At 54.5% G+C, this 19,975-nt stretch overlaps 1 protein-coding gene across 3 annotated transcripts; it reads right to left on the reverse strand.

Annotated features, from left to right (window-relative positions):
• Window positions 1-1,782: 1,782 nt before the first annotated feature.
• Window positions 1,783-19,464, reverse strand: P2RY2 (purinergic receptor P2Y2). Of its 3 annotated transcripts, none has more exons than XM_042959317.1 (4): window positions 19,264-19,464; window positions 9,841-10,014; window positions 4,897-4,965; window positions 1,783-4,637 (listed from the first exon to the last, which is right to left on the reverse strand). In XM_042959317.1, the coding sequence occupies exon 4, from the start codon at window positions 4,631-4,633 to the stop codon at window positions 3,500-3,502; it is 1,134 nt and encodes a 377-aa protein (XP_042815251.1). In that variant the 5' UTR covers window positions 4,634-4,637; window positions 4,897-4,965; window positions 9,841-10,014; window positions 19,264-19,464; the 3' UTR covers window positions 1,783-3,499. The 3 variants fall into 3 exon arrangements, with proteins under 3 accessions (XP_042815251.1, XP_042815252.1, XP_042815253.1); XM_042959318.1 differs by having other exon boundaries at window positions 4,806-4,965; XM_042959319.1 differs by lacking the exon at window positions 9,841-10,014 and having other exon boundaries at window positions 1,783-4,965.
• Between the last annotated feature and the right edge of the window lie 511 nt (window positions 19,465-19,975).

Genomic DNA, 19,975 nt, shown 5'->3' on the forward strand with positions numbered 1-19,975 from the left:
CTAACTTCTCCTGGGCCCTGAGCCACCAGCCACCCAGGGCAGAGACCCGCTGTGTGCCAGGGCCCCTGCCCTAGATGCACTGAGCTCGTTGAGAGTAGTTGCTGCAGGCAGGACAGCAGGCCTTTGCTCTTCCCCCCACCTATTGCTATTGCCCCCCACTCCTGTCCTATGTCCCTGGCCTCAGTGCCACAGCTCCATCCACCAGTTCCGTCCACCAGGGTGGGAAGGGCTGGGGGACTGTGGGTGATGGCAGGAATCCCACAAAGGCACCGACCTGTACTAAAGGGAACAGACCAGCAGGGACAGCCTGAGCCCCTGGCACACATCCAGGCGCCACACTGACCTGCTGAGTGACCTTGGGCAAGGCCCCGCCCCTCTCAACTCTACAGCTGGGCTGGATAATCCCTGGGGTCCCTGTCAGGTGGCTGTGCCCTTTCACAGTGGCCTTCAAGAGTCAACAGCCCCAGGAAGTGATGTCAGGGTGAGGAGGTGGGGTGGTTGGGAGGTGGCAGGGAGGCCCAGAGAGTAAGAGGAGATATTTTGAGAGTGGGCAGGTCCCCCCACGTCACTACTGGACAATGGTCTGGGGCTGGGAGTGGAAAATCCTGTTCTTACGTGGGCTGAAAATAGCACAAGGCGGGAGGGTCAGGAACCTCACCCACTAGGTGAAGGCCTAGCAGCAGGGCCAGACGTCCACGTTGAGGGGTCAGGCAATCTGACTGGGGTCCAGGGGCAAGACCCTGGCCTGTCCCCGGTTCCCTTAGGGTCTCTGTTCCCCACCCCACCAGTGTCTGCCACTGGATTAGAAGGTGAACATGGCCCTCCTTTCCCCTAGGTCCTATGTCCTTGGAAATGTACAGGCAGCTGATTCAAGGAAGGCTTCCTGGTGCTATGCCGTAGTGTTGGTTCCATGTGCTGCAGGGCCCTGGGTTCTCAGGGTCTCCAGGGAAGCTGCTGGTAGGGTAGGTAGGCAGGACACAAAAGGAATGGGGACTAAGGGAACTTGGGCTGTGGTGGCCACTGCCCTACCCCCAACCACAGATGCACACTCAGGAGCCCCCAAATCGTGATGTATAACCTTCTGCCTCTGGTCTAAGCAGGGCTGAGAGAATCAGAGCCCAGCATTTACACCTCTGGGTGTAATCTTACCTGGGTAGGGGCTTCCTATAAACTAGAATGGGGTTCAGCTTCAGCAGCAGCTGGTAGGAAGGAGATAGGCTTGGGACTGCAGGAAAGGTTGGCTCAAGGTCAGTCTATAAGAAGTAGTCACAAAAAAGCTCATAGGGACTCTGGTTATATGAACAGAAATATAGAACCTAGAATGTGGGAGGTGAGCATTTCACATTACTTTGAACAGGACACCCACGTTGCACCATGCAGAGTAATTGGTTGGGTCATGACTTGTGATGGGTCCCTGTTGCATGAAGGAGCTGTGTGGAACTAGATTCTAAATAGAGCAACCCCTGGGAGTGCCTCGTTCTGACAGAGTGGAACGGGTGAAGAGGTCACAGGAGACAGGAAGACGTGGAGTGAAGGGAAGAATCTTCTCTCAGGCAGAGTGGGCCTATAGGGAAAGGGGGTCTCCCCGAGGGAGAGGGAGTAGGTCTTTATGTTTGAGATTAAGAATGAGACCTGTCAGGGGCTCCTGGGTGGCTCAGTCGGTTGAGTGTCTGACTTGGGCTCAGGCCATGATCTGGTGGTTCGTGAGTTCGAGCTCCACATTGGGCTCGTTGCTGTCAGCACGGAGCCTACTTTGGATCCTCTGTCCCTCTCTCTCTGCCCTTCCCCTGCTTGTGCTCTCTCAAAAATAAATAAAACATTAAAAAAAAATGAGACCTGTTAGCTTTGCCCCAAGGCTGAGCTGGTCCGTGTCCAGCTCAGCTCCACAAACCTCCACAGTGGTCCTGGCTGGACCTAGAATCTGTCACAGGTGAGAAAGATCTACCTCACCCTGAGCCAGTCTGAGCACCATTATGCCATATAGTGGGATTTTCCCAGGAGGCAGAGGATGGGACAGGAAGAGAAGGGAATCTCTCCCATACTCAGCCCCAGTGCAAAGGAGACCTCGGGTAAAGGCAAGGAAGGAGCCTTGACTTGTTAGCCTGGTGACCCACTCCCAGCCTCATTCCTGCCTTGAGACTGAGCACCGGCTGCCCAGCCTGCTTCCACTTCCTGCATACCCTGCTTTCCTGACCCCATGTCTTTGCCCAGGATGTACCCTGCACCTGGCTGTTCTTCTCCGATAAACTGCTTTTCTCAGAAGCTACAGTTCAGGAGTGTGTCCCAGGAAGCCTCTCTCACATGCTGGTTCACACCTCCAATCACTCAGTATTATCCAGTGGTGCGATGGAGCATGTTGGACCTGATTGCAAGAGCCAATTGTTAAATTTTCAGGAATTTTGCAAGGAGGCTGACATCACATCACTGGTCTGAAATTGGCCAAGGCAAGAGTATCTGCACCATGGCAATTAGCAATGCTACAGATAAGGGGTTCCCCTCACCCCCTGGAAAGCCAGTTAGATGGTTTCACATTTACCAGCACATGACTGTTCATAGCCATTAATCCCTAAACTGGGGGATCCCAAGGACAGGACCCCATCTGACTCCTATCTGCACTCAACAGAGCCAGGCACCAAAGCCACTTGGCTCTAAAGTGAGGGATGACCTGGGGTCTGGAAAGAGGATCCCTGATGTGAGACTACCACTGAGGCAGCTAGTGGGAAGGCAGGTGGCAGAAGAGTAGAGGTTGGAGAAAGAACTCCAGTGTGGATGGTAAGAGCTTCTTAGACTGTATCCTCATCCTCAAACCACACAATAGGGCACAACACGGCAGGCAACAACACCTTCGGTAGAAGCTGCAGCCTCAAACTGGCTCCCAGGCCCGGGAAGCCTCCAGATGAGTTTATGACATCAGCTCCCAGATGTTACAGTCACCTCTAGGGATGGGGATGCTCCTCAGAGGTGTGTCCACTGTGGCATCTAGACCTGCCCTTGACCGCTCCGTGGGAAGCTCCGGCTCAGCTCTGGCTCCTTACCAGGGTCCTCTGATCACCCTGAAACTCCACCCCTCCCAGGTAGCTCAGGCCCAGACTATGTGACCTTGGTAAGTCACTTTCTTCTCTGCGTCTGTTTCTCCATTTGACTCGATCAGGCTGGGCTCCAGCCTAGATACCTTGCTGGGCACAGACAGCTAATTATGTGGGAGTCAGGCCAGGGGCAGCATCGGCCCCTTACCCTTGCCTTTCACGAAGCCTTATTCCCCAACTCACACATACAAATGGTGACTGGGGTTGTAGGAACTGTTAAGATCTCTGGACTACAGAGAACATTCTGCCAAATGACAGAGCGTTGAGGTCACGGCTCCCTTGACCATCAGGCATGAGTCACTAATGGGGCATATCTAGGGACACTATCCCAATGGAAGAAATCCTAGTCCCCACAGCCTCCCCACTCCCCCCACCCCCAATATTAACTTGCACAGGCGCCAGGGGTTCAGGTCCTACAGCCGGATGTCCTTAGTGTTCTCACCACCAGCTGCCATGGACTCTGTCCGCCTAGAGTCCTCACTGCTGCTCGACACATCTTTTGTCCTCTTGACGTCAGTCCTGTCCAACCTGTGCAGGCCCCGTCTGCGGCGAGCTGGGGTAGTAGGAGTGGAGTCTGTGGGTGGCTTGGCATCTCGGGCAAAGCGCACAAGCCTCTGCCCAGCCAGGAAGTAGAGCACGGGGTCAAGGCAACTGTTGGCACTGGCCAGCGGCCGGGTGATCTTGTAAGCCATGTTGATGGCATTGAGGGTGTGGCAGCTGAGGTCCAGGGAGCGGAAGGAGTAGTAGAGGGTGCGGGTGACATGGAAAGGCAGGAAGCAGAGGGCAAAGACAGCCAGCACCACGGCAATGGTGCGCACCGACTTGCGCTTGGCCCGCGGCAGGCCTCCCGAGGTCCCGTAGGCTGGCTTCAACAGCCGCCGAGCCATAAGCACGTAACAGACCAAGATGATGGCAAAGGGCACTGCGAAGAGCAGGCCCAGCATGACAGAGCTGTAGGCCACGAACTGGCTGAAGAGCTCGGGTGCTGAGGTGTCGTGGCAGGTAATGCGGCCGCCACGCGCGCTGGTGGTGACGAAGTAGAGCACGGGTGACTGGCAAGCCAGCACCAGCACCCACACGGCAGCTGCCACCCGGCGGGCATAGCGGGCCCGGCCCCAGCGCAGCGAGCGCAGCGGGCGCAGGACCCCGAGGCATCGGTGCACGCTGATGCACGTGAGGAAGAGGATGCTGCAGTAAAGGTTGGTGTAGAAGAGGAAGCGCACCAGCTTGCAGAGCACTATGCTGAAGGGCCAGTGGTCCCCGCGGGCGTAGTAATAGACCAGCAGCGGCAGGGAGGCTGCGTACAGCGCATCGGACACGGCCAGGTGGAACATGTACGTGGTGGACGCGTTCCAGGTCTTGAGGCGGCACAGGAAGATGTAGAGCGCCACGGCGTTGAGACACAGCCCGAGCACACACACCACACCGTAGGACACAGGCAGCAGCACGTACTTGAAGTCCTCATTGAAGCGGCACTTGTAGCCCAGCTCGTCCCCACCCCAGGTGTCATTGACGGTGCTGTTCCAGTGGCCCGGGCCTGTGGCCATTGCCCTGAAGGGAAGGGGTGGTGGGGAGAACAGCCACAAGGGTCACAACCAGGGCTCAGTGGGGAGGCCTGACACACCCACCTGACCGGGGCCATGAGGGACCCCAAGCACCCATAGATTCCCTTGGTTAAGGTCTGCCCCACCACAGTCAAGGCCTTTGTGGCCACCTGACCTGGCTTCCTCCCTGGACCCAGAGGGCCCAGAACCTCGGAACCCCGGAACTTCGAGGATGCATGAGGTCTAGGAGTATCGTGGCCACACACCTTTAAAACTTCACAACAGGGGTAGGCACACTACATCCTGAGGGCCAGATGCAGTCCACCAGTCTGTTTCTGTAAAAAAAAAAAAAAAAAGCTTGATTGGAACACAATCATACCCGTCTTATTTATAGAGTTGAATAGTTGCAACAAAGACCGTATATTCCCCAAAGCCTAAAATAGTTACCCCTGGCTATGTTTTTTGTTTTTTGTGGGGTTTTTTTGTTTTTTTTTTTTAATTTTTTTTTAATGTTTATTTCTGAGACAGAGAAAGACAGAACATGAGTGGGGGAGGGGAGAGAGAGAGAGGGAGACACAGAATCAGAAGCAGGCTCCAGGCTCCGAGCTGTCAGCACGGAGCCCGACGCGGGGCTTGAATTCATGGACCGTGAGATCATGACCTGAGCCGAAGTCGGTCGCTCAACTGACTGGGCCACCCAGGCGCCCCTGTTTTTTGTTTTTGTGTGATTGTTTGTTTAAGACTGGCAACCCTGCTCTAGAACCTCAGGAGCACAGAGTTCTAGATCGAGGATCCTGAGCTCTAGCATCTGAGGATCTGGGGGTCCTAGAGCAGTGTCATCTCAGATTCACAGAGGGGGGCTATCGGGCTGGCTGGCTCCACCTCACACCCAGCGCTCATTGGCCGGTGGGCAGCCTCTACCTTGCTGGAAGTATTAGAAAGCTCTTTCCTTTAGCTCATCTTTCTGCCCTCTGAGAGGCTCTCTGGCCCCATGCCTGGTATTTTGGTATTTGAGGGAGTATTTCCAAGGGTCTCCCCCTTTAGTCATTCATTAACCTCCCAGCAAATAGTTTTTAGGTACTCCTATATTCTGGCACTTTCGGCACTTGTAAACAGCAGCCCTGCTCCCCGGCCCATGAGGCTACCAAATGGGACAGTGACCCTTCTGAAGATGCCAGGGAAGTCTGGGGCAGAGGTGAGAATGGGAGCAGAGAGGGACTTCTTTTGTGGGGAAAATTCAGCTTCCCTCATACCCACCCAGCTTCTCTTCACACACCACCACTATCTTGATGGTCTCTTGCCTTATTCCTAGTGGGCATATGTACCCATGGGGCCTGACTGCCCACAGAGTAAGTACCTGGAGCACAAATTGTCCATCTTCGTCATCTCCTTGTCCCCATCAATGTGACCAGTAAGAGCTCTCTCTCAGCGGGGAGCAGGGGACAGAGAGCCCAGGCTGGAGGGCAAAGATGTGGCCAAAGTTCCCAGCGTCAGGCTGGAAATCATAGCAGGTAGGTAGGTTTGGGACAAACATGAAGAATAACTTTCTAACAGTGGGAAGGGGCCGGAGAGCTGCTATTTTTTCAAACCTCACTACCATGGATGCTTTAAAGTGTTACTTCACTTCATCTTTACAACATGTTTCTGGGAACCAGGTTATCATGCCCAGTTTTCCAATAAAGAGGCTGAGATCATTCAAGTAATTTGGCTAAGGTCATATGGTTAGGGATGGCTACAACTCATCCAGGTGCATCCCACAGTGGAAGGGGCTGTAGGAAGGAGGTAGTGAACTCCTTGTTCTGGGGGCATGCCAGCGTCTCTTCTAGCAGAGTCTGCAGAAAGGCTTGTGTCCTGTGTGTGGGTGTGTCTGGGAGGACAGAGGGGGCAGATGACATGCGAGTCCTCCCCATCCTAGGTATCTGGGGTGGTACAATTCCCTTTATCTTGGAACCAAGGTCCTGAGAGGCTGGGGCTTGGAGATTCTAGAGGGCCAGTGACATCCACTCCCTTAGACCATGAGCTTCCTGCCCAGCCTGGCTTCCCAGTAGTAGTTCAGGACCCCTGAGGTTGACATTAGGGGGCTGAGAGACACATAGGTCTCTCAGTTTCCCTTCTCTCCCCAAACCCTATCCCCGCACCCCAGAATCTTCCCTGTCTCCTGGTGTCAGCAGAAGTGCAACCAAGAGCATGCACCTGCCTCTCACAGACACAGGTTCCTCCCCAAGGAACCAGGGCTGGTCCAGGGTGAGCAGGCAGGGAGGCTGTGTGGTGCCAAGTTGAGCAGGGGCAGCTCCCCCTGCCATGGGGAACTCTGGCAGGGCCAAGCTCCTAGGACCCCTCTTGCCCCGAGCCAGGACTGAGGACCCGACACTCAAGCGTCTCCTGCATCCCACCCCTTCTCCCTGCAGCCCCGCGTTGCCTCCACCCTTGCTGCCAGAGCCACTGCATCCGCCTCCCGGCCTCTAGCCTCAGTTCCCCCAATCCAGGGGGCCTTCTTGAAGACAAAGTCATTCCCTTGTTCGAAACCCTCTGCGACTCCTGCCTATTCTCAGGAGAAAACCCCACTCCTCCTCAGTCTGGTATGGGATGGTTTCATAACCCAGCCTCTGTCAGCCTCACCAGCCCCATCCTCTGTGACCTGCAGTTTCCTGAATGCACCCACCACTCTCCCTCCCAGCCCTAGTTCATGGTGCTCCTTCAACCTGGAATCCATTCACACCCCTCGTCTCCACCTGTTGGAATTACAACTTTTTATACTTCAGTGCAACAAACTCCAGCGATTAAGAACCTGGCCTCTGGAGCCAGACCACCTTTGTTTCCTCATCTGTAAAATGAGGCGATTAATAGAACCTACATCATACAACTGCTGTGACGATTGAGTAATTTGTGTGAAATGTTTGGAGCAGTGCCTGGCACATAGTAGGTACGTTGTGGTGGTATAAGGCTCAGCCCAGATGTGGCCTTTTCCTGAAATCTGCAGGGAGCTCTCCACCAGTGGAGGAGCAATAGAAGGTCTTCACTGGAGGCTGTGCAGCAGGTGAGTGTGGTGGGCCAGGGGACTGGTACTAAAGGCTAAGCCAGGGCCAGGCCTGGGGACCTTGTGAGGGGAGAGATGTGGAGGGGTTAGGGAAGAAGGCCAGAGAGTCTGGCCCAGAGGGAGTTTGGGTTGAAGAGGGGCAGGGTGTCTGGCTCAGGGGTTGGGGGAGGAGCAGGTATGGGGAGAGGGGCACTCGTTGTCAGACATGGTAAATGTGGGGTGCCCTGAGGGGTGTCATGGGACGTGGGGAAGGGCAAAGCCCAGGACCACCAGATCCAGCACTTTGGGAGGTGGGCTGGGAGTTCCTGGCTCCCAGCAGCTACAGGAGGAGCATGGAGGCCTGAGTGAGACTGAGGAGCTGTGGAGAGGCCACATTCCGTCCCCCGTGGGGACACTGGGTTGGGGTGTCCAGCTCTGCCACGAAACCCCAGGTGACATCAGGCATTTCCTGCCCTTCTGAGGCTCAGACCTCTCGTGGACTGAATCCCCCAGCCTTAGAGAACTGGAGTCCTAAATCCCCATGAGATGCTCTGCCCACTGAAGACAGGGGAAGCACACACACCCAGTCCCCCTCCACACTGCTGCTCTGCTCCTGCCCCAGTGCCTAGGCCTGGCAGGTCTCTCCTCTGGGTCATGATGGCCCTCCCCCACCCTCCACCCCTCCAGCCATAGTCCACATCTCTACACAGAGTTTCTTTCTAATCATCAAGGGTGGAATCTCTGATGCTGGGGGGGGGGGGGGGGTGGGAGACTTCCCTAACTTTCTCCTGAAGCGAGGAAGCTGTCCTTTCCACCTGTTTTAAGACATCCTGGCCTCCACCCTCCCAGGCCAGCTGGGGACTCCATTGTCATGGCCCCCTTCCAGACTGACCCTGCCTGCCCTCTCCCTGGCAGGAGAGGCTGGCCCATCAACCTGTGAGTACATCTTTCCTGCACCCCCCTCCGGCCCCTGCTTATGAAGACAGCTGACTCCTTAACCCTCTCTCTCAGCCCTCTCCTCTACCTCTCCTTACCTCCCATACCCTTGGGGTCTCTCCCCAGGATCTCTCACCCTAGAGACCAGCTCCCATCTTTGTCCAACACCACTTGCCAGCCCCTCTGTGCCCGGTTCTGGCTGGCTCTGCCCCTTTTAAGTGCCCTGCCAGCCTTCCCTGCCTTTGCTCATGCTATTCTTTCTGCCTGGACAGCCCTTCCAAAACCCATTCACACTGTACTCCATCATGGCCATCCCTCAAGGCTCTTCTCAAGGGTCACCTCATCTCTGAAGCTCTCGCACTCTACCACCCCAGACACTCCTCACACCCTGTTGGGAATTTGTGTTTCCACCTTCTAGAAACCCCAAAACATTCTAGGTGCTTCTAGAAGTCTTGGTCCATCTGATTCTTTTCTCTGTCCCTATCATCCAGCAAGAGGCCTGCTCCAAAGCAGGTATGACATGAGTGGAAGAATGAATGAATGAATGAATGAATGAATGAATGAAACAATCAAGCACAAGAGGATATGGGAGTCCAGAGGAGGCTGAGCCTCATGGCAGTTGCTCTCCTTTCCCTTATTCCTCTGAGGGCCTCCCAGAGTTGTCCTGACACTTAAAGATTTCTCAGCTGCTGACCCCAGGTGGCCTCCTGGGGAGCACTCCTGGGGACCAGCACACCTGGGCCTGCTCCTGCCCTAGACAGGCCTCTGGACTTCCTCTCTTTCAAGAGCCCTGCCCTTCTCTGGACAGGCCAGGGAAGTGCCAGGAGAGGGGAACTGGACCTAGGCATTCTGGAGGTGGATCAGCTGTCTGAATCAAGCACATTCTTTTATCTTGCTCATCTCTGGCTCAGGTCATGGGTCAGTCTGAGTCAGGAGCTTCTGGTCCTGGTGCCCCCTACCCCCAACACCTCACTTTGTAGGGGCCAAACCTGGGCTGAACAGCATCCATGCAGCAGCCCCCACCCTCACTCCTCAGGAGATATTGTCATAGAGGTTAAGCTATTCGTTCAAGATCACACTGCCAGGAGTTGGAAAAAATGGGTTTGACACCAGGACTCCCTGGCTCTGAAGCCTGAATTCATCAGAGCCTGGGATGAGTGAGCAGGGTGGGGATCCCCTGGATCGAACCCTGGTCCAGCATATACACATGCACAAGTGAGCCTCCCAGCCAGTGGACCCTGCCCTCCCATGTCCATACCTGACCAGCCCCTGCTCTCACAGTCAGGATGTTCAGAGCCTGTTTCTCATTCATGAATGCATAGGCCTGGACCAGGATGCAGGGAATTCTTCAGGAAACAGGAAAAAACAGGTCCTCCGGCCTGGGGATAAACCCAGCTTCCAGCACTTCTCAGGGCGGGCAGTGCTGCGGGCTCTGTGGGAGGTGGAGACAGCATGGGCTCTTTGGGTTCCAGGTCATAGGAAGTCAGCCAGGCAGAGCCCTCCCAGGCCTGCCTCCTATGCTTCAACCTTGGTCCAAAAGAGGCAAGCACTGGTGTGTTTGCCTGTCCCAGGAGGGGTGCCCTCTGCCCACCCACACGCCCTGGCTGTCTACCCTCGGCTCACATGTTCCAGGGATGGTTGTTCCCAGCCTCCTTCCCCAGGCACCCGCTTTCACAGGAGTGTGGCTCTGCTGGGAAAGGTCTCCCTCACATCCTGCAGAGCTGAGCTGAGCTGAGCCTCCAATGCCCCTCCCTCTGTCCTGGTCTATGCTTCAGTCCCTAGAGTAGGAAACAGTCAACACCCTCCTTGCCCAGTATCCACTCAATAGTACTTCCGCCCATACGTTTTTTTGTTCAAGCTATGTCTCTACCTGGAACACACCCCCTCCCCTGTCCCATCTCTAATCATTCCTCCATAGATGCTGTAAACACACATGAACACACACAGGCATGGACATACACAAATATCCAGATACATGGAGACATACACAGTCACATTCAGATGTGTATACAGCATGTGCACACACATACACACACACACACACACACACACACACACACACACACACACACACACTGTTCTAGACAGGGACTAGAACAGCCTTTAGAAATCACCTGCACTAAACTCCCATTTGACAGAGGAGAAAACAGAGGCCCTGTCACAAGGCCTCACCATAAGTCAGGGACAGAGCCAAGATTGGAATGCAGGCCTTCTGAATTCTGGCCCTGGCTTTTGTCTTGTCTGGCAGGCCCTCACACACACACCAGGCACAAGGTTTCACTGAGGGGATGGTTACATGGTGGAGGGACCCCTCTGTATGTGCGAGTCCAAGCATCCTCCAGAACCAGACTTACCAGAGGGGAAAAAGAACATTCCCTTCCTCTTTCCATCTGCTTCATTTCCCTGCACTGGGGTGGGGGGGGGGGGGTCTGAGACAGTTGAAGCCAGGTCTCCAGGCTGGAAGCAATGTACAAGCATGGAGAGAAGTGGGAAGAGGAGAGGGGGAGGATGGCTGCAAGAATGGGAAGGAGGTGTGGCACTGGGGAATGCCCCTAGGCCACTATTTTCCCAGCACACCTTGCCCCAGGAGTCTCAGGTTCACGTGGGGCAGTGGGCTGGTAGCCATTTGCCAACCTGCTCCAGAGTCCAGTGACGAAAGAGGTTAACCTTTCACCCCACTCCACCCCGTCTTCTCCTTAGGATATGCCTTCACTCAAGAGACTAAGGAGGAGCACAGCACTTTCTCAAAGCCATTCTCCTATTTCTGAGATGGATCTCTACCACCCATCCTTCCACACTTTAAAATTCTAATATATCCTTGAGAATATATCTCTTTCCCACCCGTATGTAACCCAATGCTCGCCAATGAACCTGTCAGTTGACCCCGTGCAGTGGCTCAGACATGCCACTCTTCCCCACCCCATAGCCTTAGTCTTGTGTTTCTCCTCCACACCATTGCACAGCCTGCTCACTTATCTCCTTGCCTCCACCCCTCCCCTCCTATCCATCTTCCATTCTGCAATCACAGGTCTTCCTACAACACAAATCTGGCTAGACACTGTTAAGCTCAAAACCCTTCCATGGCTCCCTATTGCCCTCAGGCTAACATCCAAGCTCTTGAGCCTGGCATTCAAGGCCCTGGCTGACCTGGCCCCTGACGCCCCTCTAGACAACTCTCCCTCTCTGCCTCCAGCCTCATCTTCCTGTCCCAAGCACAGCAAAAGCAGTCCCATGATCATATCTTCACTCAGGGATACCCTCCCTTATCTTCAACATATATATTATAACAAAAGTTGAGTGCCTGCTCTGTGTCAGGCTCCATATTAGTTGGCTTTATAGACCTCTTCTCATTTAAGCCTGAGAAGCTCAGAGAAGCTAAATAATCTCTCCAGGGTCCCAAAGCTAGCAACTTGCAGAGCAGTCTTGATCTGTCTGACTGCAGGAGCCGTGCCCCTGATCACTATCCGCTACCCTCCTCAGCCTAGGTCCTCTGCTCCGGAAAGCTTCCTGACCAGCCCTCTTTGAGCCCCATGGCTCTGCCTGTCTGGTCAGTTCTCTGCCAGAGGGAACACCCTAGTGGCAGGGCTAGAATCTACTCTTCCTGGTATTTCCTCATTGCGAAGCAGACATGATGATTATTGTATTCATTTTACAATTAAAACAACAACAAACTAAGGCCAGAAACGGTAGCCCCAGATCTCACCCACGGTCACCAGTGAGTTAGGGGCAGACCACTTGCCCCCTCTGCCTGGCTCCGCCCCTACCCCAAGGGCTGGGTCTTTCTCCTTGTAGCCCCAGGCTGGTTAATTCAAAGCCATGAGGAGGGGGTGAGGCAGTTCCCAGGCTGACTGCAGAATTTCCAGGGTGGTTGGACAACATTCCAGCTTCTCCACTAGGGCAGCTCCAGAATGAATGTACTGCCCATTCACCTGCCTACCTGGCTGGCCCTGTCCAGCCTAGCAGGGGAGTATGATGCATCACCACTCTGGAAACCCTTGCAGCCTGCCTCTGCTGGGGGTGGGGTGCTGTGAGGGGAAACAGAGGACTTGGACCCAGAACGTCATCGAGGGACAGGGGAGGGCACTGGGCAGGTGGGAAATCCCAGTTCTGCCATTTCCATCTGTGGTACTTGGACAAGTCTCAGCTCTATAACCCAAATCTTAATTTCTTTACAATCTAAGAAGGGTATGCACTGCATAAGGTTGTTGAGATAGTTTAAGGAGATGATTTATTCATTTTATGAAATAACTTAAAAAGATATGATTTCAGCAGGTGGTGAAGATAGGGAGGATGGGAGTATTTCAGGAAGACAAGAGGGGCAGGAAAGCCATAGGAATTATGAGCAAAGTAGCAAGGTCACAGCCAGACTGACTATAGGTCAAGTTTCCCACCCTGAAGGCCATCCTCAGGAGGAAGGGCAGTACGAGGACTGCCCGCCCCCCCCCCCCCCGCCCGAAGGAACTAGACCCAACTATACTCCTTAGTTCATTCACCCTTTACAAAGGTTTGCCATAACTATGCCTGTCCCCATTCAGGGCACTTGGGGACTCCAAGTTGAGTTGGACCCTTCTGTGATCTCAAGGAGCTCACTGTCAAGGTGGTGGGTGTGGGGGAGGATAGGGGAAGACCCAGAAAAGGCAATGATAATTCAGGGTGATCAGGGCTGAAGGAAGCAGAGGCACCAGGGTTGGGTTGAAGCAGCCAAGAGGGTCCCTAATAGGAACTGGGGGTAGGGTGGTCAGGGAAGGCTTCCTGGAGGAGAGAACACCTGACCTTCATTTTGGAAGATGGACAAGAGTCAGGTGCGTGGAAACAGAAGAGGAGTAGAGTGAGCAAAAACCAGGGCAAACGATCACATAGTATGTCTCAGGAACTGACAGTCATCCCTGGGGCTTGAGGGAAGTAGAGAGGGCAAGGATGGATAGGAGGACAGGAAAGATCCTGGAAGTTATCTTTCACCCCCTCCCAAATGTCCTCCACAGGCTTGAAGGCCAATAGGCTCCCAGCCTTGCCTGATACTCTTTCTGCACCACCAGCACTGGGGCTGGTCTGAGGAAACAGCTGAGTGGGTAACCTCAGATAGTATCAGTAGGTGCTGTGGCAAGTGGGAAGCCTCTGCAGCCTCCTCCAGAAGGCCCTTGGGTTCACCAGTCCTCTTGGGAGACTCTCACCCTGTAGGGAGCCCCTAGAATCCTGGCTGTGGGCGCCACACACTAAGAGAACATCTGAATGCATGCATGAGTCTCAGATCAACCAGGCTGGCCTCCCACTTACAGACCAGGAAACTGAGACTCCTTAAGAGGAAGGGCCTTACTCAAGGTCTGATGTTCTAATTACATTCAGTGTAGGGTTGAGCACCTTCACCCCCACCCCAGAGCAGGACTGCAAACTACCTGTCCCTCCTCTGACCCAGCAGGGTCCAGCCCAGCACAGTGCTATAGACACACTGCTTAATGGAACCAGTTGAGAACCACAGTGCCCTGGACTCCACCCTGACCTATCACATCCAAATGTCTCCAGCCAGACCAAGAAGAAAGAACCCTGGGTTCAGGCTCCAACTTCAAACCACCCATGTTGTGCAACCTTGGTCAAGTTAACTCCCCTCTCTGAGCCTCGAGTTCTTCACTGATCAGATGGGGAGAATCACCACACCAGACAGCTCCTGAGGAAGGAGTAAGACAAGGGGACAGGTAGTACTCCATGTGGCTAGCAAATCATGCTCTGTTCTGATGTGGGGGGCTGCATCTACCTGTCCTGGCTGAGAGACACAGAAACCCTTCTCAGGCAGAGGGGCAGAAGTCATGGGCAGAGTAGGCAGGGAAGGCTCTTGGAAGGGGCTATGGTCAGGTCAGGAGAGAAGTAGGAAGAGTCCAGCATGGAAGGAAAAAGGAAGAATGGAGAAGCCAAGGTAGAAAATAGGACAAAAGTGTAGAACAAGTAGGTCTATGATTCTGAGATTTTCTCACTCCAGGTGCTTCCAGAATTCTGAGTTCATTGGTTCTGACGGTCCAATTTAAGAGCCTCTGGTTCTGAGAGTAAATGATAAGTGTTTCTTTAATTCTGTCACTTGCTGCTTTTCATAGCCTTTGGTTGTGAGCTTCTCAGAACCACAGGAGTCTGCACTCTCAGAGTAACATAATCGAAGATCACTGTCCCAGGAGCCATAAAGTCTCAGCAAACACTTGCCAGTACCCCCATGTGCTCAACCTCAGAGGAACACTGCAAACCCAGACTCAGATCAGGCTTGGTCAGGAGCTCCAGTCTGGATAGGGAGAAAGACACAGACATGGAAGAAGTCCACTTGAGTGATTAAGCCATGACCAAGGGAAGCCCAGGAGCTCCAGTCTGGATGGGGAGAAAGACACAGAAATGGAAGAAGTCCACTTGAGTGATTAAGCCATGACCAAGGGAAGCCCAGGAACCATAGAGCCCAGAGGAACCCCTAACCAGCCTGGGGAGATAGTCAGGGAAAGCTGCTCAGAGGAGAGGTCATTCGAGCTGGAACTTAATGAAAGATTAGGAATTTGTCAGGTGGACAACAAAGGTAGGAGGGCACTGAAGGCAGAAGAAAGAGCATGTGCAAAGACACAGTGGTGTGATAGTGTGGCCAGGAGGTCATGTGAGGCTGGAATGGAGGGGTGGGTGGCACAGAATGTGTATGGACCTGAGGCACTCACATGAAAAGGCTTGAATGCCAGGCTGAGGTGCTTGGCTTCTAACCTGAGGACAATGGGGTGCCATGGCAGGCCTTAAGCAGGGAAGGACATACTCAGAGTTGACCTTGACAAAGATGATGCCACAGAAAGTAGATAGGACAGGGGAGTCTAAAGGGAGGAAGACCAAGGAGGAGACTACACATAAAATGGTCCAGTGAGAGGCACTGATACCTTGGCCCTGGATTTTCTGTGAGTTGGGGAACATCCTTGCTGGCCCACAGCTCCACCACAGCAAGATTCCTCCTCCCACATCTGGGACCGAGGAAGCTGGGCACTCACCAGGAAGCCAGAGTAACACCAGGAGCCTCCCCTGAGGGGGTGGGAAAAGAGAGGGTCATGTGGGCCCCAAGAAGCTTGAAGGAGGCCTTCCTCCCATGTTTTAGGGCCCAAGCCCTAGACAGGGTGCCAGGGTGGAGGGCTAAGGAGGGAGCAGCTGCCCAGGAGGGCCCAGGCTACCCACACTCCCATCAGGGACTCTAGCCACTCACCCTGGACCAGAAATACTCAGGCCTAGGAGATTCTATAACAGGGAAGTGGAGGAACTCCTCTGCTCAAGAATCAACTGTAGCTCTCCAGGGAGTAAGGCCCTCCTCTTTGACTATATACCCATTTCCGCAAGGTCATTCATTTCTCAAACACTCACTGGCACCTGCTGTGTGCCCAACCTGTGCTGGATGATACAGACAGAGAGAGAAAGCAGGCTGGCCTAGTCCTTCACCTGACCTCTAGGATGAGCACAGAGGTCAGAGAGGATTTCACCAGGGGTGCCTCCACCTTTTTTCACCAGATCAGCTAGGCTTCTCTGGTCCTGTGAGCAATGTGGCTAATCAGGCCACAAGCAAAACCTAAAGTCATGTTTTCAAGGCAATATTCAAACTTCCTTCACCCTGAAAGCCAGAGAATGGAGCTCTGAATCTCAGATGGAACTTCTATCTTAAATGGAGAGAGGTAAGTTGGGTCAGGTAGCCCTAGCTTTCACCTCAGCTCTGTGATCTTGGGAAGGAAACTCCATGAGCCTCTACTTCCTCATCTGCAAAATGGGGATAACAATTCCTGCCTCATAGGATTGATAAAGGATAAAATGAGAGACTTTTATAAATTGTTACTAGTAAGCTGTCTTTGCAGAGGGGACACAGGGAGAGGAAGGCAGTCAGTGGTTAAAATTCCAATATCTAGCACAATCCCTTGTTACTGCACCCTTGTTCTGGTATCTTCAAAATGCATTTCTTTAAAAGTCTCTGAGTATCACACTTCTCCCTGTGCATTGCACTCCACAGCTTACAAAGCCCTTTCCTGACCACTGTCTTAAGAATTAAGGCGTCACAGCAGGGCACCTGGGGGGCTCAGTCGGTTGAGCATTGGACTTTGGCTCAGGTCATGATCTCACAGTTCCTAGGTTCAAGTCCCACATCAGGCTTGCTGCTGTCAGTGCAGAGCCTACTTCGGATCCTCTGTCCCTGCCTCTCTCTGCCCTCTCCCACTCAATCACACTGTCCCTCAAAAATAAACATTAAAAAAAAATTGTCATAGCAACCTTGCATTTGAAGAGGCAAGGATCATCAGATCCAATTTACAGATAGCCAACTGACAATCTAGAGGGGGAGAGTGGCCTCTCTAAAGGCCAGAGCCAGGAAAGAAGCCAAATCAAAGCACTCACCCATGAGACCTTGGTGATTTCTCATACTTTTAGCTGGTCCTTGGAGGATCCAGAAGCCTCAGGGCCTGTGCATCCTGGGCAAGAAGAAAATAGGAATGGAGGGGTCGTAGCCTCAGTCTGCAACACAAGCTTGGCAGCCATTTATGAAGGCAGCCATTTATGAAGGTTGGAGTGATCCTCCAACTCCTCTGGCTAGACCCCAGGGCAGCCCAAGGCAGAAAAAAGAGGAGATTGAGAATTCTTCCATGCCAGGGCAGCCCAAGGCAGAAAAAAGAGGAAATTGAGAATTCTTCCATGCCAGGGCCTCTCAGGCACATACTCTCAACACAGGACCTTAGTGGTGCTGGCCTCCTTTTAGAGGCTGGCAGGGCAAGAACTGCCCCCCCAAGGTCACCCGGCAAGTTGGGGGAAGAGCTGGGATGAGATCAATTGCAGGTCTCCTGGCTCCCACTGGGGGAGGGAGAGTCCTAGGTATCCCCAAATTCCTCAGCAGGAACATCTAAGGTCTGAGGGACCAGACCCTTGGCCAAGGGATCAAGGGCTCAGAGTATAAGTAATGCCTGGATGGTTCTAGTGTCAATATCTGATCTCCTTGTATAGCACTACTCAATCCATTCTCCACCCTGCAGCCAGAGAGATCTTTCTGAAATGCTGCTTTGACCATGAATCCTCCTTGTTCACAAACCTTCCATGGCTCCCTATCACCTACAGAGTGAAATCAAAGTTTTCGGCTTGTACACTCTGGGTCCTGTAATGCCTCTAGGACACACTGTTCTGACAACCTGTGCCACCGGTCTTGATCACCGGATTCTAGTTTCCTCTTCTTTGTGATGACATGGAGCTCCACTGTAGACATGCCTTCACTGGGGAAGCTGGGGGGTAGGGAACAGGGGATAGAGGCTGCTGGTGCTCTCTCAGTTCAGCTCAGCCCTGTGCAGGGTGCTGGCAAAAGAGAAATGAGTGACAGCCAGTTTCTGTCCTCCAGGGGGCCCCAGACCTCTGGTGAGGGAAGGAGGGGGACAGAGACCATAACCGTCCAAGGTGGAACCAGGCTGTAAGTCCTGGGACTTTCAAGAGCCAGAAGATGCTCCAATCCAACTGTGGGATCAAGGAAGTCTTCCCCAAAGAGGGAGCATCTGAGCTGGGCCCTACGGCTAGGTAATTCTCCAACTGAGGAAGATGAGGGTAGGAGGGCATTTCAGGCAGTGAGTATATAGAATATGCCGCGGTCCAAAAGCAAGAAACTGTCTCGTGTCTGTAGCAGAACTACATGCAATCACTAGAGGGTAAAGGGTCAGGCAGGAGAGGGGCTGGAGAGGTTGGCAAGAAGCAGTTCTTGGAGGCCTTGAGTCCCAGGCTAAGGGGTTCAGGCTGGGTCTTGTTAGCCCAGGGAGGAGAATAGTTGAGATTTGGGTTTCAGGCAGTTCCCTCCAGGGATTGACCCCACCCCCATCCCCAAGCAGTGAGCCTATCCAGGAGAGCACTGGTGCTGAACATGACCCACACATTAGGAACTCGATGGCCCTCAAGTTCCATATTCTTGTTTTTCCCCTTTTACAGATGAAGCCACTAAGGCTCAGAGAAGGTCACATAGTGGCCAGGGCAGGATTGGAATATAGGTCTGAGTCTCCAGAGAGCTTTTGTGGGCCCTGTCTGCTTAAAGAATCTCCTTCCCAACCACTACCACACACACAGATAACTGAGACTTTACCACGGCCCCACCCTAGCCCTCAAAAGCTCCCCATTATCACAGCCTAGCTCCCCAAACAAACTACGCACCTCAGGCTGCAGGCCCAGGGAAGCTGAGGATGCCAGGCTGAAAGAAACAGCTGCCACCAGCCCCAAAGACCCCAAACGGGCAGTTTTAATCCGCAGCTGGGCCTGGCCCTTGGGTCTGGCTCCTGGGGGGGGGGAAGTAGGGCAACCTGCCACCGACAGCCGCCAGTTGGGGAGCTGAGGGAGGGCACTGCCTTTCTCCAAACTGACCCTTCCTACGGCACCGCCTGCCAGATTAAAAGCCTCCTGACAGAGGCTTAACTGTCCTTCCAGCCCACTGTCCCAGCCCCCACTCCCACTCCCACCCCCCGTTTTACCAAGTCCGGGCGGGGTGGAGTGCCCCGGGTTTGAGGAGGCTCGGCGGGGCTCCAGGGGCTCGCGGGTCTCTGGCCGAGGTCCCCCGCCTCGGGGCGCTCACTCACACCAGAGCACACACACAAACAAGTCCCACAGGTTCAACTACTCGACCCGCTGGGGCGCACGCACGCACCCACTGACACTGACTTTCCCAAAGAGGCCGACACACACTCACCGGGGTATCGGATCGCGCTCGCGGAGATCGACGCTACGGCGGAGACAAAGTTCGACCACGAACTCACCGGCACACTCCCACTGCTCGGAGCCGTGCCCCACTCGGACCGCCACGCGCCCACGGCTCTGCCTGCCCAGCGCCGCGTGGGCAGCCACCGCATCCGCGCCTGCCGACCTGTCTCCTCCTCCGATCCCTCCGGGCAGCCCGCCCCTCACCTCCGCGGGGCGCTCGGACGCCAGCAGCGCCGAGGCCGCGGCTCCGGTGCCCGCGCCCGCGTCCCGCCGCCGCCGCCGCCGGCACCCACGTGCCCCGAGCCCCGCCCGCCGCGCCCAGCTCCCTGCCCCGGCCGGGTCAGGCGGGGGCGGGGCGGACTCTGGACAGACCCTGGCACCGCCCCCTCCCTCCCGAACGGACACCTCGCCACCCGCGCGGGGGCGCTAGGCTGGGGGGGATACGGGCAGCGCGGGAAGGGGCCTGCGGCGACTGGCCTACCGCCTGGCGGAACCCGCCTTCCTCACACGACGTGAGAGCAGGGTTTCAGAGACACTAAATGTGCAAAGTTTGTCGATACCTGTGTGGCTTCCGTCGCTGCCCACCACGGGACCTGTCCGTGAACCTGCGCCCTCTCCTGCCAGGAACCTGCTCAGAGCACCACGCCGAGAACTTGCCTCCCTTTGCTTTGGACCCAGAGGCTGGGGAGGGTGTGCCCGTC

The sequence above is a fragment of the Panthera tigris genome, chromosome D1 (assembly GCF_018350195.1).
Source record: "Panthera tigris isolate Pti1 chromosome D1, P.tigris_Pti1_mat1.1, whole genome shotgun sequence".
Lineage (NCBI taxonomy): Eukaryota > Metazoa > Chordata > Mammalia > Carnivora > Felidae > Panthera > Panthera tigris.

Coding starts and splice junctions, on each gene's coding strand:
- P2RY2 (XM_042959319.1), bottom strand. CDS start 4,633: ATGGCCACAGGCCCGGGCCACTGGAACAGCACCGTCAATGACACCTGG.